At 39.8% G+C, this 19,429-nt stretch overlaps 1 protein-coding gene across 2 annotated transcripts in view; it reads left to right on the top strand.

Moving 5' to 3' along the window:
• The window catches only part of ntrk1 (neurotrophic tyrosine kinase, receptor, type 1), a 31,459-nt gene extending 12,535 nt beyond the window's left edge, over window positions 1–18,924 (top strand). The window contains exons 6-17 of one of the 2 annotated variants that reach the window (XM_051405752.1): window positions 1,019–1,161; window positions 2,262–2,400; window positions 4,446–4,778; window positions 5,586–5,603; window positions 5,721–5,779; window positions 5,875–5,977; window positions 7,844–7,999; window positions 8,337–8,467; window positions 9,441–9,613; window positions 12,977–13,217; window positions 14,716–14,874; window positions 17,399–18,924. In XM_051405752.1, the coding sequence (XP_051261712.1) occupies window positions 1,019–1,161; window positions 2,262–2,400; window positions 4,446–4,778; window positions 5,586–5,603; window positions 5,721–5,779; window positions 5,875–5,977; window positions 7,844–7,999; window positions 8,337–8,467; window positions 9,441–9,613; window positions 12,977–13,217; window positions 14,716–14,874; window positions 17,399–17,584 (1,841 nt within the window). In that variant the 3' untranslated portion in view covers window positions 17,585–18,924. The remainder of the gene's footprint in view (window positions 1–1,018; window positions 1,162–2,261; window positions 2,401–4,445; window positions 4,779–5,585; window positions 5,604–5,720; window positions 5,780–5,874; window positions 5,978–7,843; window positions 8,000–8,336; window positions 8,468–9,440; window positions 9,614–12,976; window positions 13,218–14,715; window positions 14,875–17,398) is intronic. The other variant, XM_051405753.1, reaches the window with a different exon arrangement.
• The last annotated feature ends 505 nt before the right edge of the window (window positions 18,925–19,429 follow it).

The raw sequence follows: 19,429 nt of genomic DNA, 5'->3' as shown, positions 1-19,429 counted from the left end.
TCTTTCTTCAGAGGTGCGTCCACTGGAAAATGAAAGTACAAGTCAAGTTTCACCTGACATTGATTCCTTGTGTATTCCTTTTTTTTTATATTATAACTGAATTTTAACTCAAAAGTGTGTGAACGTCGTTATCTCTTACAGGAGGGAGTTGATGACACATTCTCATTCATTAATTGCAAATGGATACCTTTCAGACTGAACTAAAATGTTCTTTTAGCACTTCATGCATGGCACTGGATGCCAAAGGGCATGACAGAGCAGTGTCAGTGTTGGACGACACTGGAAATCAATTACTCTGGCAGCCAATCATGGTCCAGTATGCAGCTTTCACATGTGTAATGTGAAAACTTGAATCCTCCAGCACACATACGCTGAGAAATTCTTCGGTGAAGTAGGAGACATTTTGGGACTTGTAGTTAAACTTATGAATTTTTTGTTTATATCTATATTTTCATAGTCTTGATTTTTTTTTTAATGAGGGAGAAGTAGGAGATGTTATTTTAGGAATTTTAAGTTGGCAATTGAATTAAAATTGTGATATTTTTGTGGAAAAACCATATCAGGCACAAATTATTACTTAAAGCAAAGTATTTTACTATATCTTAAATATGTCTGGAGGGAACGTTTAAATATTTTACTGTAAAGTTCATGACATTTTAAATATTTACGACAAGTCTCCCTCTCATGTGGTGTATTAAATATTTGAAATGAGTCAGCTCCATCTATCTGGATTGAAAAAGAAAAATGACAACCATTTATCAGTTCTATTCTGCATAATAATGCCTTAAACAAGCAGGTGCAGTGAAATGCAGGGAAGAAATTGGCTCACCATTGTTGCTTTAATCACATACAGTAGGAACATCTTGTTGCCAGGAAACATATGAGAGCGTTTTTGGCTCTGTGCTGTTTCTCTTAACTGAAAAAAATAAAAAGCTTTGCTCTGCACTCAGTTGTATCATCACATTAGCGACCTGTGCTTATTGCTATGTGCTCATGCTGTTTCCTCTGCTGCTCTCAGGTCTGCCGGAGGTGACCATTTTCTCCTTTAAAGACAAGATTCAAGAAGGTGGCAACCTGACATTTGAGTGTCATGTGACAGGAAGTCCAACTCCCAATGTGAGATGGAGAACTGAAGAGCTCAACTCTCCTTTCTTCACCCGGGTAGAAGAATTTTCAGTATATTTATATATTTATGTGTGCATGTCATACAGATATTAGCATTTTCTATATTGTACACACATCTACTGAATGTGTGTCCATCTGGGAAGGGCTGTACAGTTTCTAAAACCCTTTGAGGCGAATGTGTGATATTAGGCTATATAAATAAAATTTACTCGACTAGGTAAATCCAGCTTCAACCAACTCCATATTGTTTCAAAACTCGGAATGATCACTGTACATTTCTCTGACCTGGAAAAACCATCCACACCTCCATGTGTCCAAATATTTTGGCATAATTAAAAGATACATCTATTGATCATCTATATTTTCTCTGTCCACAGCCATTTATATATTATTCCTCTGTGCCACCAAGCTCCATTGTTGTCCAAAAACTATAAAAAACACATACACCTTTGCACTGGGTGACATTATGATAAACAGTCCACTGTAGTTTATTATGAGTCAGTCCCACACACATGTCCTGCTGCCGAAAAAGCACACTAGAGCACCAAATCTGCAAATGCTCTCTTTACTATTCTTTGAGTAACTTTATATATTTAAATATGAATATATGTGACCTGTTTTAAATTTCTGCAGCAGGAACAAATGCTTGGGCCCCAGACAGGGTCAGGAGGCTAGAAAGTATGGAGACTCAGGCTAACGCATTGAGTGCATTTACAAGTGCACTAGTGTCCTAGTTATGATTTTTGTAGTGTCCCAGTTACAGTATGTGTCTTGCATCTGGAGTACTTCGATAAAAACCTTATACAGGTTTCTGAACATTTTCTGTTGGTAGAGAAATGAGTGGCTGATATGTTGAGAAACTAGGAAACAACTACTTAGTTTCTTACCTCTCTATTTTATTTTAATTCCTAGTTTCCTTTATTTTCTGCTTTTCTCACTGTGCTGTAAAGCTCTTTAGCTCAACTGCCCCTTTTTTAAAGCTGTATAAATAAAGTTGGGTTCTGTAATCTATTGATCTAGTAAATTGGATCCCATTTCATTGTTTTAACCTGTATACCTCTAAGTAATCCATATGTAGTAGTGACCTGGGTGCATTAACCTCCTCTCCTCTTTGTGTGTGCTATCTGCTGCTGCAGGAGATAATCTTGGGCTCCACATTACAACTGGTCCTTTACCTCACCAACGTTTCCTCTGATGACAACCTGCACAACCTAACTTGTGAGGCCGAGAACCAAGCTGGGCCCGGGGAGGAGATGGTGCAATTGGACATTGAGTGTAAGTGCCAGCAAAATAAAACCACACTCTTGAAAGCTCACAGGCTCAATACAAGTCGTCGGGCTTAATGGAGGTTAGGGCGAGTACACACTGGGGCCATTTTTTTAGTGCAGGCAGGGTGGACAGCCAGAGAAAAGAATGGAAAAAATGGACTGCACTGATTTCTTCTAAATGCTCCCTCTACAAATACGAGCATGTACCCACCATGCTTCTAATGGAGCTCTTTGTCATCTGCCACTCACTCTGGCGACTGGTGAGAAGTGTTAAAATAATATGAGTGAAGTGCTGCAGGTATGGCTTGCCATTTAATGCAGGGATACAATGAGAGGACAAAAGAGAGTGAACTTACACTCTCCTTGCTTTTAAAGAACTCCTTCACCCCATATACACTGTACTTATAAAATAACGTTGCAGCTTGACCCGGGAGGTTTACTGTTGTTTTCTCCATTCAGATGCATTAGTGCATCTTTAAGTTGAAGAACAATGAGGAATGACAGCACCCAGCGGTCCCACAGAAAACAGAGTCAGATGCATTAGTAATACATTACTGAAAAAATACTGTCCAAACAATATCATATATCACCAACTCAGTGACATTCATTAGAAAATAAAGCCAAAAAGAGCGGGGGCGCCAATCAGCTGAAGCCAAATGCACAAGCATCAAGGGACAGATAATGAACGTCAGGAAAATGGGGCTGATAACCCGTGCTAAGATCTGATTTGAGCTTGTGCTAATGGACTTTTCCCTCCTACTCCGGAAAACCGCTTCATCCGCAGTGATTGGCAGTCTATAAATGCGTTAGTGCAGCTAATCTATCAACATCAGCCCCCCTGGTGGACGGACACTCGTTAACCGCCAGCCCTTTAATTACTCTTAATTACCTCACAGAACAGTGGGTGTTTACTGCTGAGTGGCTCTCTGTGCCATTGATTCATGGTACTCGTGTGGCTTCCCTTTCATAAAAGAGCTTTTCTAAATCGTGTTTTTTGCAATGTCATTTTTGTAATTTTTAAGTTTAAAAGCAAATTCAGAGCTTTATCAATACCCATCATCACAAAAGTTTATATTTTGTATGCAAAGGCCAGATAACTATTCTTTTGTCTTCACTGAGATATATTTTGTGTATTTGTCACATTCTTTCAAATTGTTCATTGTCTAATTCTGCAATAATGTCTGAGAACTGGCAGGCTCATTAAACATAATTCTAGCCTTCCCTTTAACCCCTGCAGTGAAATAGCTTGTGTAAGGTTAGTAGAGGTCTCTAATGGATGATTAGTTAAATGTGATAAACAGCGCTAATTTTCACTCAGTGTAACAGACTTCAGCAAGACCCGGAAAAAGAGACAATTGCCTCAGTATCTCCTTAGCACAGCACTTCATGAGGCTAGGTCATGGGTTAAGAGCAGCAGAATGGCCTGTGTAGTGTGAGGGGTCTCACTTAAGAGTCGTGTTCGATCTAAACGAGGCCATTTCCTGTAACTTCACGTTCAGCAGAACTTCCAGGTAGCTTTTGTGGTCAGGGGCACAAACGACGACCAGGATTCATTATTCATAGCAGGTCAGCACAGGTTTGCAGTACAGATGGAGAACATTGATTCATGGAAACTCAGAGGGAACATATTGGCCACTTCACCAACCGTGGACTTTATACATGACGTTATACATGATCAAGGTGCACATTCAGCATATAATCATAGTGTATAGGCTTGTGCATTTAAATTATCTCTGGAATCATTATTCGACTTATTGTTTCAAGTGGTGGAAAGTAACAAAGCACTTTTGCTCAAGTACTGTACTGAAGTAGAATTTGGATGAATCTGGCTCCGTCCAAAGGTACTTTGGGGGAGCTTTAGAGACAAATTGTGTTACCTTTGGACGGAGCCAGGCTAACATTTCCCCCTGTATCCAGTCTTTATGCTGTGCTAAGCTAACTGGCTGCTGAGTGTAGCTTTGTATTTACCATTTACCATACAGACACGAGAGTGGTATCAATTCAAAAAGAGAGTTACTCATTCACTTTCCCAATCTACAACTGTCCCAACAGTTCCAGTCAAAATCCTCTTCCTGAGGGACGCTGTGCAGCAGCACCACTGGTGTTTCCCCTTTGCTGTGGATGGTAATCCTGAACCAACCATCACGTGGCTGTATGATGGGAAAGAACTCAAGAAATCAGAATTCACATACACCCAGTACATCACTGACTCAGCTGACGGATCAGTGAAACACGGTTGTCTCTTCCTCGACAAGCCCACCCACATAAACAACGGCCTCTACACTCTGATTGTGCAGAACAAACTGGGAAGGGCTGAGGCCTCAGCCTATGGGATGTTTATGGAGAACCCCTTCGACCCGCTCGATCCTGAGGGGATAATTCCAGGTGAGTTCCTGAAACCGTTTTGGAGCTGCAGAATGTTTTTTCCGAGCAGGAAACGAGCAGAGGAGGCCATTAGGGCAGCCAAAAGATAAATCTGTCTGAATACCTTATGATTTTAACGCTGATTGGTCCAGTGTTGGAACAATGACTTGATTAATCTGTAACAGTTTACAATAAGGTCCACAAGATACCGCATGGTTACAAAGCCATGAATAAGGAATAGACATAATGACCACTTTCTTCTTCTTGCCTTTTTTCTTGTCCCTTAATGACAAACTAGACACAGCATGACATCTTTAGAGCACAGAGGTATTAATATTGTGCCTTAAAAATCAACTTAAATAAGTGTATGGACTGGTGTTTCAGTTTAATAGGTTTTTACATACTTTTATACATTTAGATTTGACTATGGAGTTCTGTGGAATGGCAGTAACGCCGAACACAAACTGCTTTCACCAAGTGTATTGAGTATTTATATTTACAAAACATTAAATGTCTAGCAAAATAATGTCTTACAATTAAATTGGGAAGTATATTTCCACACAATGTTGTACTATTCCTTTAACATGTCAATTTTGTATCACTTTTAAATTCATTTATTAAATTAGACAAAAATTCAACCAGTGAAATTACTGTACCTTTGGATAGAGTCAGTGTTAATCAATATAGTTGCTGAAGTTATCAGCAGGGGTCTTATTGAAACAGGGTGTGTGTGAACGATTGATAAGTTTCTAAATAGTCTTAATAATCTTTGGTTCATCACAATTTGTGTTCATAAATGTGTTTGTGTTCTCGCTTCCTACATGTCAGTCCATGATGTGAATCCAAGTAAGTCTTCAATTGATTTTTACTCTCCTAAAAATCTTGGCATCTTCAACATGGACTCAATGTGATGTCTGTCTTGACTCTTTTTACTTTTAACATTTTCTCATTCTTGCCCATCAGTTCCTACAGTCAAATCAGACATGGACGTCACAGAGAACTCGGAGAGTCGAGTGTTTGTGGTACGTCTGTGCGTCATCATTCCCACTACAAATGTAATGACTATCTATACTGTCATTAAGTGTAACTGCAAATCTGTGTGTCTTTGTTTGAACAGGTGTCTGTGGCTGTGGGTCTTGCTGTGTTTGCCTGCACGGTGCTTCTCATCATGGTTTTGGTTATTAACAAGTGTGGCCAGCATTCCAAGTTTGGTATTCACCGTAAGTTATTACACATTAGTTCATTTACGGCATGCATAAAACACGCTCATTCCCCTTTTTGCTGAGAGTTAGATGAGGAGATTGATACCACTCATGTGTATTTACACCAAATATGAAGCTAGAGCCAGCAGATGACAGCATGCATGTTTTGTTTTGCCGTCCTGCTATTCCTTCAAACTGTTTGTTTTTCTCCTGAATTGAACAGGCAGACTTATACATGTTATCTAATCTTGTTTTTTTTTTATCTGTACAGAAACAGAAATGTAAAAGTGACAAGTTGTGCTTTTACAGGCAGTTACTTGCAGAATTTATACTCATTATAGTATAAGCTAAGCTTATCGATTCTAAGTTGTAGCTCCATTGCTGATTCATGGACATGAGAGTGGTATCACATATATACAGTACACTGAGTAATTTTAAGTAATTTAATCAGCTTGGCCACTACTTACTACAAGTTGCTAACAAGAGTAGTTCAAAGTTTAGTTCATACAGATTAAAATGAACTTTGCAGAGGCTCTTTGTTAATGATTTCTTGTGATCATTATTCACTTAATGAGGCGCCGGGAGTCCACCGTTTTGTTTTCCTATCTCTTCATACGTGCGCTGCTGTAAGAGCTCCACTGGAACATGAAAATGTAAACTTTCTCAAGGTATAATTTCCTTGTGTACTGCTTTTTTTCAGTTTAAAGTAGTTTCTCACTTCCTCATTCAGTAGTTGCAAAAGGATAAGTTCAGTTTACTGTTGAAAAACCTGAGCACATTCACTGAACAGCGCATTTAGCCCGTTCATTCACAATACTGTGCTCTGTAATGGAAAGAATTCTTGAGTCAAATTGCTGTGGGAAAGTTTCGCCTGTGGCATCAAGATTGCTTTGAGACAACAGGTTTGGAAAGACATTATTGCAGAGAATGATTTCTGTACCACTCATATTCCAAAATCTCTCTGTTATACTGCCATGCTGTACTAGTGTGATAAAAGGACTCAAGCCCAGTATACGACAGTGTTTCAGCCCAGAACCATAATCGGAAGACGTATGTGCTAACTGGAATGAACCATAATCAAACGTTCTGCGAAATTATTGTTTCAAATCTCAAATGGTTCTGTCAGACTCTCAGAAGGTAATGCACAGGAGAGATTGACTAATATAGGATTTCCACTGAGCTGTAACGCACAGGCAGCCGCTGCGTCGGCTGGGCTAAAGTGCCTTAATTACTGCATGAGAATGGCGGCAGAAACCTCCCTTGGCCACCGCCACGTGGTGAGGGCCATTAAAGGAGATGGATGGATGGATGGATGGATGGATGGATAGAGGAACAGCTAGATGTGATATAGCTCCGCTTGGACCCCACCCCCCAATACACACACATCTACCCTTCTCACTCTCAAAGTGCCTAAGTGGGCCTGATTGCCTAAGTGGACCCCGCTCTCTCTTTCCTTCCCTCCATCGCCTCTGTGCTCTCTCTTTGTTGTTCCATTTTCTGCCATGTTGGACTCTGGGGGTTCTGTGGTTTGCCTTGCTGAGTGGGGTTTTACAATTTGGGCCCCACTTGTTTGGCTTTTAATACGCACTGTAGTCAGGGGCTGCTAACCATTCAGACTTCCTATATAGTATTTTTTTCAGTTCACTGTGGCCTGATTGCTGCATGGTTGATGATGGTGATTATTAGAGCTTGTCATCATCTGTCACCATGGTACCAACAAATGTGCAACCAAGTTGGAAGTGGAGAACGTCGATTCCATGAAAGGAAAAAATGGGTTCTGAATTGCTTCTTTTGATGACCACTACAATCACAAATGGTTGGAGGCTGATTAGGTGTTACATATCTCTCAGTTTTGCTTGTTTGCATCCCTCCCTGTTTCATTAGGTTCATCAGTTTTGGGCGCTGAGAGTGATCTGGCCGTGTCGCTTCGTTTCCTGAACTTTGGAACCAGTCTGCCTTCCTCAGATGAAGACTCTGGTTTATCCAGCTTTGTAGAGAATCCACAGTACTTCTGTGGCATCATCAAGGAGAAAGACATGTGTGAGTGTTATTGAGATTTCGTTTCCACTTATTTCCACTCGGCTGATGTTTGATGGTACGTTACTGAGCCCACCGATGCTTATTGAAATCAGATGAAAATTCAGTGTCTTGATTATTGGTGTTATTATTTACACCAAGCACTTTTTTATGTGGGGTGTTTTGGTCACTGTCAGTTTTTGTCAGTGTCCGTAATATTTGAGTGTACAATAAGTACAAAATGTATTTCATAAGCGACAATTATGTACTTTATAATTAACTTTTGGTGCACACAAGACGACAGGTGACTTCAGATGTTTTCACCCTGATTTTTAAACCTTTTTCTGTATATTATAATCAGGTGTCCAGCATATTAAAAGGCAAGACATTGTGTTGAAGTGGGAGCTGGGTGAAGGAGCGTTTGGCAAAGTCTACCTGGCAGAGTGTGCCAACCTCAGCCCCGACAGCGACAAGATGCTGGTTGCCATCAAAGTAAGTAATTTCCATTGTCACTCTGCTGTCTCAAAGTCACTTTCACTATTAGTGTGGTTTTATTCCTTCTAAACATTTGCAGCATTAGTGAAACCATGTCAGCTGTCAGCGGGAAGTCTAAGCAGCAGCAGAGAGAGAGAGCTTAAATAATGAGGTACTGGTAAAAAATGCGTGAAATTGTACTTAAGCAAAATGAGAAAGTTACAATTAGCTTTAAAAAAAATCACAATAACATTTGATTTGAAATGCAAAAACACAAAAGTGAGAAGCAATCCCTGAATTTTAAAAATGTATTTAGGTAGTGACCAGTTGCGGAACTGCAACACTCTGTGCCTTAATTAAAACAAGTAAAATTTTGGTTTCTTGGTGGCTGAGTGGTTAAGACTTTCTCCATCTAAGTGTAAGTAAGACCTCTGTTGCATGTCATCCCCCATCTCTTCTTCTTTTTCTATGAGCTCTCTGCTGTCCACTATCTAATAAAGGCAAAAACAAAAAATATTCAAAAAAACTTAAAATGAAGTCCTAAAATAAACTACTTGATGCTGCAACAAAGAAGAGTACACTGCACTTATACTTACATCTTTCATATACTGACATAACATCCTGTGGTTTCAGAGTGTCTTTGTTGAGGACAGTCAGGTGGTTTAATACACAGCTCATGTTACAAAAGGTTAATGCAAACCACAGCGAATAAAAACAAGACGATGAATCTAGCTCAGATTTATCATCCCATTAATCAGACTTATGCTTTTATTGCAACACATTATCAATCATAAGCAGGGGTGTAGCAAGGAAATCTGGCCCCAGTGAATATACACACAAATTGTATGATTAGAAAAATAAATAAATTCTGTCAAACAACCTAACTACCTTTTATTACACTCATTGTTGTTTGCTGTTCATTTAAGATGTTCACTTTTACATGAAGCCAAATAACCATCAATGTAAATGCACACCCCTTGTGTGGTCTCAGACTCTAAAGGACGCCAACGAGTCGACCCGGCAGGACTTCCAGAGGGAGGCGGAGCTGCTGACTGTGCTCCAGCACCAGCACATTGTGCGATTCTACGGCGTCTGTACCGACGGAGAGCCGCTGGCCATGGTGTTCGAATACATGAGGCATGGAGACCTCAACCGATTCCTTCGGTATGTAGACCTGTGCATTATGGCCTGAGTTTAATTCCAGCAACAAAATATTGATCCTTCCAGTAGTTAATATGATCAGGAAGCGTGTTTGAAACTAAATTACATGCTGAAGTAAAAGGATTGGCTGAAACAAGTAGAACATTCAAACTCCACTGTCACATCATCACAAACAGTTAGAACAGAGACCTTTTGCACATAGTTCTGTTCTTTTCTTGGTAAGCTGTGACAATGTGATTAACTGATTAATCAATTAGTTGTCAACATAAAATCAGTAAATTAATTTTAAAAATCACTGTTTCTAGCTTTGCAATTGTGATATTCTTCTTAGTTTGGGTAAGACAAAACAAGCAATTTAAATATCTTATCTGGGCTTCAGGATATTAAGATGGACATTTTTCACTATTTTCTGTTTTCCCAAGGCAGCAATGCATAAGCTGTAAAGTAATTATGACAAGCTTTAAAAGAGACATGAGACAATATAAAAAAGGAGAATACAGTGCAGCGACAGTACAGTGTAAATTTGATTTACACATGTGTTTTTCCTGACATGTCCGTGAAAAAGGCCTCCTGCCTCATTGTCCAAATTCACCCTTTTTGGCCTTCCAGTGATCTTTAAGTCACTTCACATCCTCCCCCCATCCTTCAATGACAGCTTGAGCAAGGCATTTAACCACAAACTGTAAAAATGTGCAGTGCCCAACAGCAAGACACTGTGGTTCTCCTGTGTGCATGTTTTTAGTTCCTGACACTTGAACAAGAGTTGAAAATAACAATCTCTGAGAAGTGACTCCAGTTCTCTAAAGCCACTGTGGGCTGCAACAGTTTCAGTCAAACCTGATGTGTGCTTAAAGGTTAAACCCACTTAGCTGACCTCAGTGGACTGTGTGGTTTCAGTGTGTTTAACTACAAAAGGCATGAAGGAGACATGCATGTGGAAGTGCACTTGCGCAACCTTTACAATTATTTTTGGTATTTTTGATGTTGCTGCTTTTTCTTCCATCTCTGCACTATAAGGTCTCTTAGGTCCTATTTGCATGCTGCTTATTTATCTAGGGGTCTAGAGATAGTCAGTAATTTTAATGTCTCTGTAAACTTGACATCTATGTTTTCCCGTCAAAATTTGAAGATAAATTGCCCCAAATTGTCTTTTGCTAAAGTGACTCAAACTTAATATCAGCTATTACTTGTTTTTACTCTGTAATTTCTGCTCTTTTCCGTCCACTTATAACTTACATCTGACTAATGTCACAGAAAATGGATGCAACAGTGAATGGTATAAGAAGGTTTTGCTTAGCTAAAGCAAAAAAAAAAAAAAAGTTCTTCCCAGACAGGGTTCATATTCTGTATGAATGTTACTTACAACATGTCAAGGCACAGGGCCAATATATTATTTACAAGATGTCCTCATAATAATAGAAACATTAAATTGAAGTGAATTTAAGATTCAGCACTGCAGCAGAAATAAACAGGTTTCCTTGAACCATAAACTGAACTAATGTGATATCTCAAGAAGTGGTTATGTAGAAAATTAGTTCATGATAACACTTGAATTGTTGTGCAACGTGGTGTCAGAAAAGCTTTAAAATATGTCCTTTAAATCATTTAAATTGGTATCTAAAACTATCTAAATTTAGAAGTCTCTGGAGGGAGCTAAAGGAGTCACCGAGGACTGAGACAGTGTGGACATATTAGAGCTCACTTGGCACCTGGGAAACCATCTGACAAAACTATTAGAGCAGACGCAGTTGATGCTGTCTGCCAGGTGTCCTCCACAGGAGACAGATTGGGAATGAAAACACACAAACACACATGCATGCACACAGACTTTGCCTGAGATATATGTTTCACGAATGGATGGAAATCGCATTTCCAGCAGACAGAATGGGTGAAATGTCTGAGGGCCCCCACAATGCAGCTGCTTTCCCACCCTGCCACCTGCCTGTTAAACTAATAGTGATTGTATAGACAACTTCCTTTGTAAGGAGGGGACAAAGTGGAGAGGAGAGATATTAGGATGGATGGAGACACATCATCTGTGATTTGCTCATTTAGGCTGGAGTTAGACGTGAGAGTGGGTGTTTATGATCCACAAGACCAACTGACAGTCAATGTGCTCTGCATCTCTGAATTGCATTATTGCAAATCAATTCTAGGCATATTACAAGCCTTATGTTTCCTATTAACTGTCATTGTTATTATGGCGTGGTAACACCGTGCTTGTAATGCTCTCAAGAGCTCATATATGTCAGAAGTGTTCAATCTGCAGATTGCATGCTGAGGTCATTGCCCTTCAGGTCACCCAAGGTTGATGCCATATTTACCAACATACTAGGAGCCCAATCCCAGCGTTTAATTAATCTGAACAGCCAATAGGTACAGAGAAGAATAGCAGAGGCCAGCATGTTCTGTTCTTTACAAATAAAAAAATATATGTGTTCATACAGTCCCCTTTACACTGTAGAGTGGTCAGGAGTTCAGCTACAGAGCAGAAAATAAAACCAATTCAGTGGATATGATTATAATCCCACCACACCACAACAAATATGAATAAGGAAAATATTCTTTCATCTACTGGTAGCAAAAAGCAAAAAAGAAACTACAAACACATCTGACCTCGAAAGTAGTTTAAAAAAAGCAATTCAACTTCAGAGGTAAATGGTTTACTTTGACATCTGTTACTTTTAAGATTTTACATTAAGAACACATTATACTATAAGGAGCAAGATTTTTGGTTTGTGAGCTCTTACAAAAAAAAAGTCTAGTTGGAGCCTCTTGTCATGACATTTCCCCTCTAAACTTTAAACTGGGTCACATTATCTGTTATTTCACAAAAGGCAAAGATTTGAGATAAATACAAAAAGATAATAACACATTTTCTCTCCTATTGATCATCTGATGACCCCTAAGATTTATTTGGTCCTTTATATCATGATTTACAACAAATATTGTTTAAAAAAAGTGTTCCTGATTTAGATCTGAAAAACCTTTTTGATAATGTTTATGCATCTGAATATCTTTCTAAAACATAGGAGGAGAAAAGTAACATTTGATACATAAATTCCTCAGATGGATTTATGGACGGTTTATGAACTGGTTTATGAACTGGTTTATGAACTGGATCAAAATAACATCTTCATTAACTCATTCATTCATAAGCAAGATTTTTAATGCAGGTCTCTTGTAAAGTACATCTCCCACCACTGACGGGTTCTAATTTTTCCCTTCTCATCTCACATATCTCCTTGTCAACTGCCTAATAAAACAGAAATACCATTAAGATAATCAGGATGAAAAACAAATGTAAAATCAAGCAGCCTTGAACCTAACATAAACACTCACATGTCCCTTATGTGTCACCTGTAGAGCTCATGGCCCTGACGCTCGTATCCTGGAGGAGACGAAGATGCCCCCGCTGGGTCAGCTCACGCTGCCTCAGATGCTGCACATCGCCGCCCAGATCGCCTCAGGCATGGTCTACCTGGCATCGCTGCACTTTGTCCACCGCGATCTGGCAACCCGCAACTGTCTGGTGGGGGAGGGCCTGGTGGTCAAAATTGGAGACTTTGGCATGTCCCGAGACATCTACAGCACAGATTACTATCGGGTAAGTGGGTGGAAAAGAAAGAATAAGACAAGACTGCTGTTTTGGGGGGGGGGTTACTGAGATGAAAGCTTGGCTATGATGTTCTCAAAGGATCGCTTCAGCCGAATTACAAAAACAGGATTTTGTTCTACTCAGCTCTAATGTTGTCTGGCCTTGCATATACTTTTGCTTTTATGTGGCCACATTTTTGAGAATTCCATCTGGGAGATTTCTGCTGCCACCCCAATGAATGAAAATTAGTTTGTGGTGCTCAAAGCACGGAAAAGTGATTCAGAAAAATCACCAGCAGCTCTCCTTTCCAGAAACAAATTTAGTTTTTCTGGATAATTCACAGTCCTCTGAATAATTTTACATTTGTTAGTCTTGATAAATTACACCATGGCTGTGAAACGACTCATTAAGACCAGTTTGGCTCATAATGGCCAATTAAAAACAATCTAGTAATGAAAGTTAATCAGCTGGTATCAGATATCTTGAACATGTGACAAACCCTTGGAGATGTTTCTTGGCACAGAGGAGGATGAAAACTGATTGGATCACAGTCCCTGCAACTGCTTTCTCAAGATGTATTAGTCAAGATCACATGGAGAAAGTTACAAGAACAATCCCTGAGTGCAATTTGCCTTTGGTTAATTTTATTATTGCAAGGCTTTCCAAGAATAAAGAGCTGCTGACTTACTGTATCAGAATCAGCATTTAACATTATATTCCCATTAAACCCTGTGCTTTTGATTTGTATCTTGTAGTTCAAACTTCTCAACCACTCTTATAAGAGGACCAATATTTTCCTACTTAAACCACTCAAACCTCTATTAAACCATCACCATTCTTATGTTTCAATGTGGAAATATGGTTCCACCTGAGGGGTGGACTACCTACCTTGATTTTATCATTCAGTATTAATGAAAATTAGAGGATCCAATCTCAGTGTTTTATCAAACTATCATTCAGAATCTAGCATAACGAGATTGCTTTCCTCATCAAAACACCAAATTAGTTGTTACTTTTAGTAGTTACTTTTTTCAAATGAAATATTCCTTTAGAAATAGAATTAGAGGAAAATCAGCATGGCTTCGTGCATTGTTCATTTCATGTACATGTCATTGAGGCCATGTTCATGGACAACTCGTCTGAAAACTCCCAAATTTAGCAACATTACGAACCAAGTTACCCAAGCTGGTTTTGATGGCTGTGGGTCCATTTTTTGTTTTTAAATTCTCTGAATTGAAGCTATTTTAGATGTTAAAACTCTTATTGACTGTCTGCCTCACATTGATTTCAAGCTGCTCTTCCAGTTAGTCATCAGTACTCCAAGGATGAACAGAAATAGATATCTGTTTGCTTACTTTGTTACTAAAAGGTGCTACCTCTGCTTAATTCCATCAACAAGATTTTGACACTTCCATCATGCAATAATGATACATTTAGATTCCCTTGCATATAAAATGATACTGAATGAAGAATTAGCATACATTCATCGCCTCGATTTGCTCCTCAGGTGGGTGGACGTACGATGCTGCCAATCCGCTGGATGCCCCCGGAGAGCATCATGTACAGGAAGTTCACCACGGAGAGCGACATCTGGAGCTTCGGCGTGGTGCTCTGGGAGATATTTACCTACGGCAAACAGCCCTGGTACCAGCTGTCCAACAGTGAGGTGGGTTGGGCCGGAAAGTAAATTGACAACTTTGATATTCAATGGTGATTTGGACGTTATGTGTTATTGGGTGATATTTCATTCTTTCTTGTTGCAAGGAAGCATTTTGTTATCTATTTTGTTCATCACCATATGAAAAACCCACACAAACATCAGCCCATTTAAAGGGTCAGCTCACCAAAAATATAAATATATGTGTTTTTGCGGCTACAGTAGTAGAGAAGCTAGCAAAGCGACCAAAACCTAGCCTACTGACACCTTGCAGATTCAGGTTAAAATTATTTGTAGGCTCATCACGAGTGACCCCTTTCATATTGTCACATTGTTTTCACATTGTCATAGAAATATATAATATATCCCTTAAAAATCGATTTAAATATGTCAAATTAACTTAAATTAACCAGATTTTATGAACCCATACTGGTGCAAAAACATTTCTAAATGGCAGCCTGAAATGTTTTGGTGCTTTCACATAATTTAAACTTTTGCAGAACAAAAACATTTTCTTGTAGTTGTCGGGACTTCAGAGCGTTTGTTGGTGAAGTTTTTCTCTGCTCTGCACTCTTAAACTAATCAATAAATTCATAGTAATTAAGGGCAGTCCAGTCTAGCCTTTTCAGCGCGAGCACCAAGAAGTGGGACTCCATTGCGACCACAGCGGTGCTATTACAGGCCCAAACCCTCTCTCCTTTCAAGAGAAGGGTAGATCACTTTTCCCAGGCACTCAATTCTAATCTCATCGGCTCTCATTTTTGCCCAGAGCCAATGAGCTTTAACCTTGTTAACCTAATCTGTCTCGGCCAATGAGAGACCAGTGAAATTATCATGTTGCCTAAACACACAGTGGTGGATATAAATCACTCCAAAATACTGACTTGGCATGCCGTGGCGACAGCGGCCATTTTGGACGGCTGTTGTGAGTCTTTTTGTTGAGCTGCGAGGATGACTGACGGCCTACTTTGGCTTGGAGCACTGCCTCTTGAATCAGGCCAAGGTTAACAATGGGAAACAGATTGAGTCAGTAACCCTTCAAATGGAGAGCGCAATGAAATCCTCTCTCTCATCCTCGACAGTGATTTAGTCACTGAGCAGCAAGAGCGTGTGAACTCAATCAGTCATTGTAGCCATTAGTGTCTCTGCTGCTGGTTATTCATATTTTAACTGCTATCATTTATCCCAGAGGTCTTGCTAATGGACACATATCTATAAATCTGTAGATGCTAAGGTTGTTGTGCCAAAAACTTCTTTATTCAGAAATGTTTGTCCTTGGTGCAGCATTCACTGGTTCACAAAGTCTCTTTGGATTAATTTGAACACACTGCGAGAATTTAAAGGTATTCAGCCATGAATGCTTTTCAATTTCGGCTGCCACTTCATTATAAAGTAGGTGAAGATAATATCAAAACTACATGAAAAATTCAGCAGCATCCCTTTCCAGCATCAGTGTTCCTCAGCTCCATCAGTGATCCCCAACCAGAGGTACTTGGACCCTGGGGGCTATTTCTGCCAGGGGGTACTCGCAAAGATTGCACAGTAACACATTATCATCATTAATTTGAACATTTTTAATTTTGATTTAATAGAAAATGATTTTTGTTTAAGAAGAAAGTAATCCGACTTAGTATAGTCATCGTCACAATAACCAATTAACTACCAGCTAAAATAGGCAGACACAACCCCCACCAACCTCAGTCAGTAGACACGCCTTCAGTGTAAGAGAAAACTACTTATCAAGCAAGCAGAAATTAAATGGATAGCTACTGTTAATGAATAAATAGTTAAAAAGTCCAGCTTCTGCCAGTCCATCTGGAACAAGTACAAATACACTCTTGAAAGGAAGACACTAAATCTAACCATAGACAGTTCCAAGATCATTATATATAGTTTAGTGTTAAATAACATCCAGTTTCACATCAAAACAAATGAACACATTTGGAACATCAGGGGTTATAGTTGCTGTAAAGAGACATTGTTGTTGAACTCTCCAAATGCCAGTTGTCAGTACTGAGAGAGCCAGAAACAAAGATGAGCAAAAACACCTTTTCCATCGAGAAAAGCCTTTAGTGGCACTCTTTGCTCTTCTTTCAGTGAAAAAATACTATCCAGTTCGGACATAACTGATGCCAGCACACACTAGCGTTAAACCACACCCATAATTCGATGCCGTATCTGGCAGTAATTCCTCACAGCATCCTGATCGGTCTGTAACCACCATGTTTGGACACAAGTGCATAACTTACACTAAGGCTAGTGAGATGCATTCTCAGATGGATGATCTTGGGATTTTGGTGTAAATTTCTAATCTCAAAAATCCATATTTTTTTAAATTTTTGATCAGGCTCTACTTGATACAAGAGGTAAAGCAAGTGAGACAATAAATCAAATTTGAGCAACTCTTCAAATAATAAGTCGGTTCGCACGTAAAAGTTAAGCTGAGGTCTTAAGTTGAACTGACCCAATGTCTCCTGTTTGTCCACATGCACATACACAATATATCCTGTTAATATACTGTTTTACCCAACAGGCCATCGAATGCATCACACAGGGACGGGAACTGGAAAGGCCACGCACCTGCCCCAAGGAGGTTTACCTGCTGATGCAGGGCTGCTGGCAGAGAGAGCCCCAGCAGAGGATGGTCATCAAGGACATCCACAACCGCCTGCTGGCCCTGGTCAAGAACCCACCTGTTTACTTGGATATCCTGGGCTAAAGGGGACCACCCAGGACCAAACAGGGAGTGGGGTTCCGAGACTGGAGAGGTTGAGGTTTTATTTTGAGACATACAGTAAAACTTGTTCCTTTTAAATCCATTACTCATCAGGGGTAATCACCTTAAACGGGTTCCTCTTAGTTTAGGTTTAAAAATATATTCCTGTTCTTCCGGTTGCTGCTTTTCCAGCCTTGATGCTTGATGGACTAACAGTCTGCAGTGATCTTTCCAAATCAGTTTTTCGTCATCCTGGCTCGACCCCGATCCCTTTTTACTGCTCCGTAATTCTCTGGAAAACTGTCAAATGTTTACCCAAGTGTTTAATGTTTATCTGAAGTGCGACCAGTCTGATGGAGGGACATGCATGGATAAGTTGAAGTAACTGTATATATGAGATGATGGCTTGTCGAGGGATTATGGCTCTGTTCCCTGCGAATGTGTGCGAGCTGAGCTGTGGTACATTTTATAGACTCTACAGCCGACACTTGTGTCAAAAGGCAATTAGAAAATGAAACAGATGATTACAAGAGAGGGCACTTCACATTGAGTCAAAAGTGAAAACCAGTTTTTCAGATTTGGGTACAGCAGATAGTCATTTGTATTGTCACTGATTTTGAATAAGTTTTGATATGGAAGGTTATTTAAAGGCATTTAGTAAATGTACATAAGATATCAAAGTTGTACAATCAAAACCTTCGAGAGCTTGTTTGTTTCTGATGTGTCAAATCCAGTGTATCATATGAGTATTTTTCAAAACCAAGAACAAAATGTCATATATTAGCAGTGAAAGTGTGTGTTTACATTTAATGCTGTCTGTTTTGCTGTCAAATATGGACAAAAAATACTTCCAAAGATCAACGCTTTGACCTTTGGCCTGCCTGCGAGACTCAGGAGTGGCTCTCGTACAAATTAGCGATGTTTAACATTCTACTGTAGCGCCCTTTAGAATCAAAGCACTGCAGTGAAATTCGGTAAGGGGGCAAGATGGTGGGGAGGTGCCACGCTGAGATGGTTTTAGAGGTAACAGATGGATTAAAGTGAGTGAAACTCCAGGAGGAGAGGGACAGATGGCACTGAAACAGAGACTAGAGGTGAGGCCACCACCATGAAAAAAAAAAAAAAAAAAAGAATTCAACCAAATGGGGCATTAAGAGGGTGAAAGACTGAGTATACGAACCAGTGTGATGCCTATATGTGTAAATATTAATGTACATACCCTGTATTAATGTCTAAAAAAATATATATCTTCGTGTATTGTTACTCCAGCACTTTGTATATTGTCTGCCCTTAAAAATAAACAAACTTGATTAAAAAATGTGTGCAGCCTGCACAGGAACATCCCTCTGCATCAGTCAATCCATCATTATCGTATGCTTCAGAGCGAACAATGATTTGGGCTGCCGTCAGTACTTAAAGTTAGACATCTTAACAAGGCTATTCAAGAGCCTTCTATTATTTTGACGAACTAATCAGCAACCTGCGACGTCTCCACGGGATGCTCAGGAGACGGTTATTGAAAAGGAATAATCAAGTTTCATATTGCTTTACCGCTGGCCCTCCAGCAAACAAACACCCTCCAAAACCAAACCCCTCTCTCTACCTCACACTACCGACCCCCCCACCACCACCACCACCACCACCACCACCCTTCCTCCATCACTCTGTATGCAGAGCGTCTCCAGGGAGTGGTAATGGATTGTGAGTAATGCTATCATCCCTTTCTCTGTCTCTTTCTTTCTCTCTACCTCCTCTGGTGTGCCGGGTGGGGTGGGGGTGGGGGGGATGAAAACACTTGGAGGACTTGTGTCTGGCTTATTGTTTCTTCTAGTGTCTACAAGCAGATTC

Source organism: Dicentrarchus labrax, unplaced genomic scaffold, assembly GCF_905237075.1.
Source record: "Dicentrarchus labrax unplaced genomic scaffold, dlabrax2021, whole genome shotgun sequence".
In the NCBI taxonomy this organism is placed as follows: domain Eukaryota; kingdom Metazoa; phylum Chordata; class Actinopteri; family Moronidae; genus Dicentrarchus; species Dicentrarchus labrax.
This window is presented reverse-complemented; position numbering and strand designations above follow the sequence as displayed.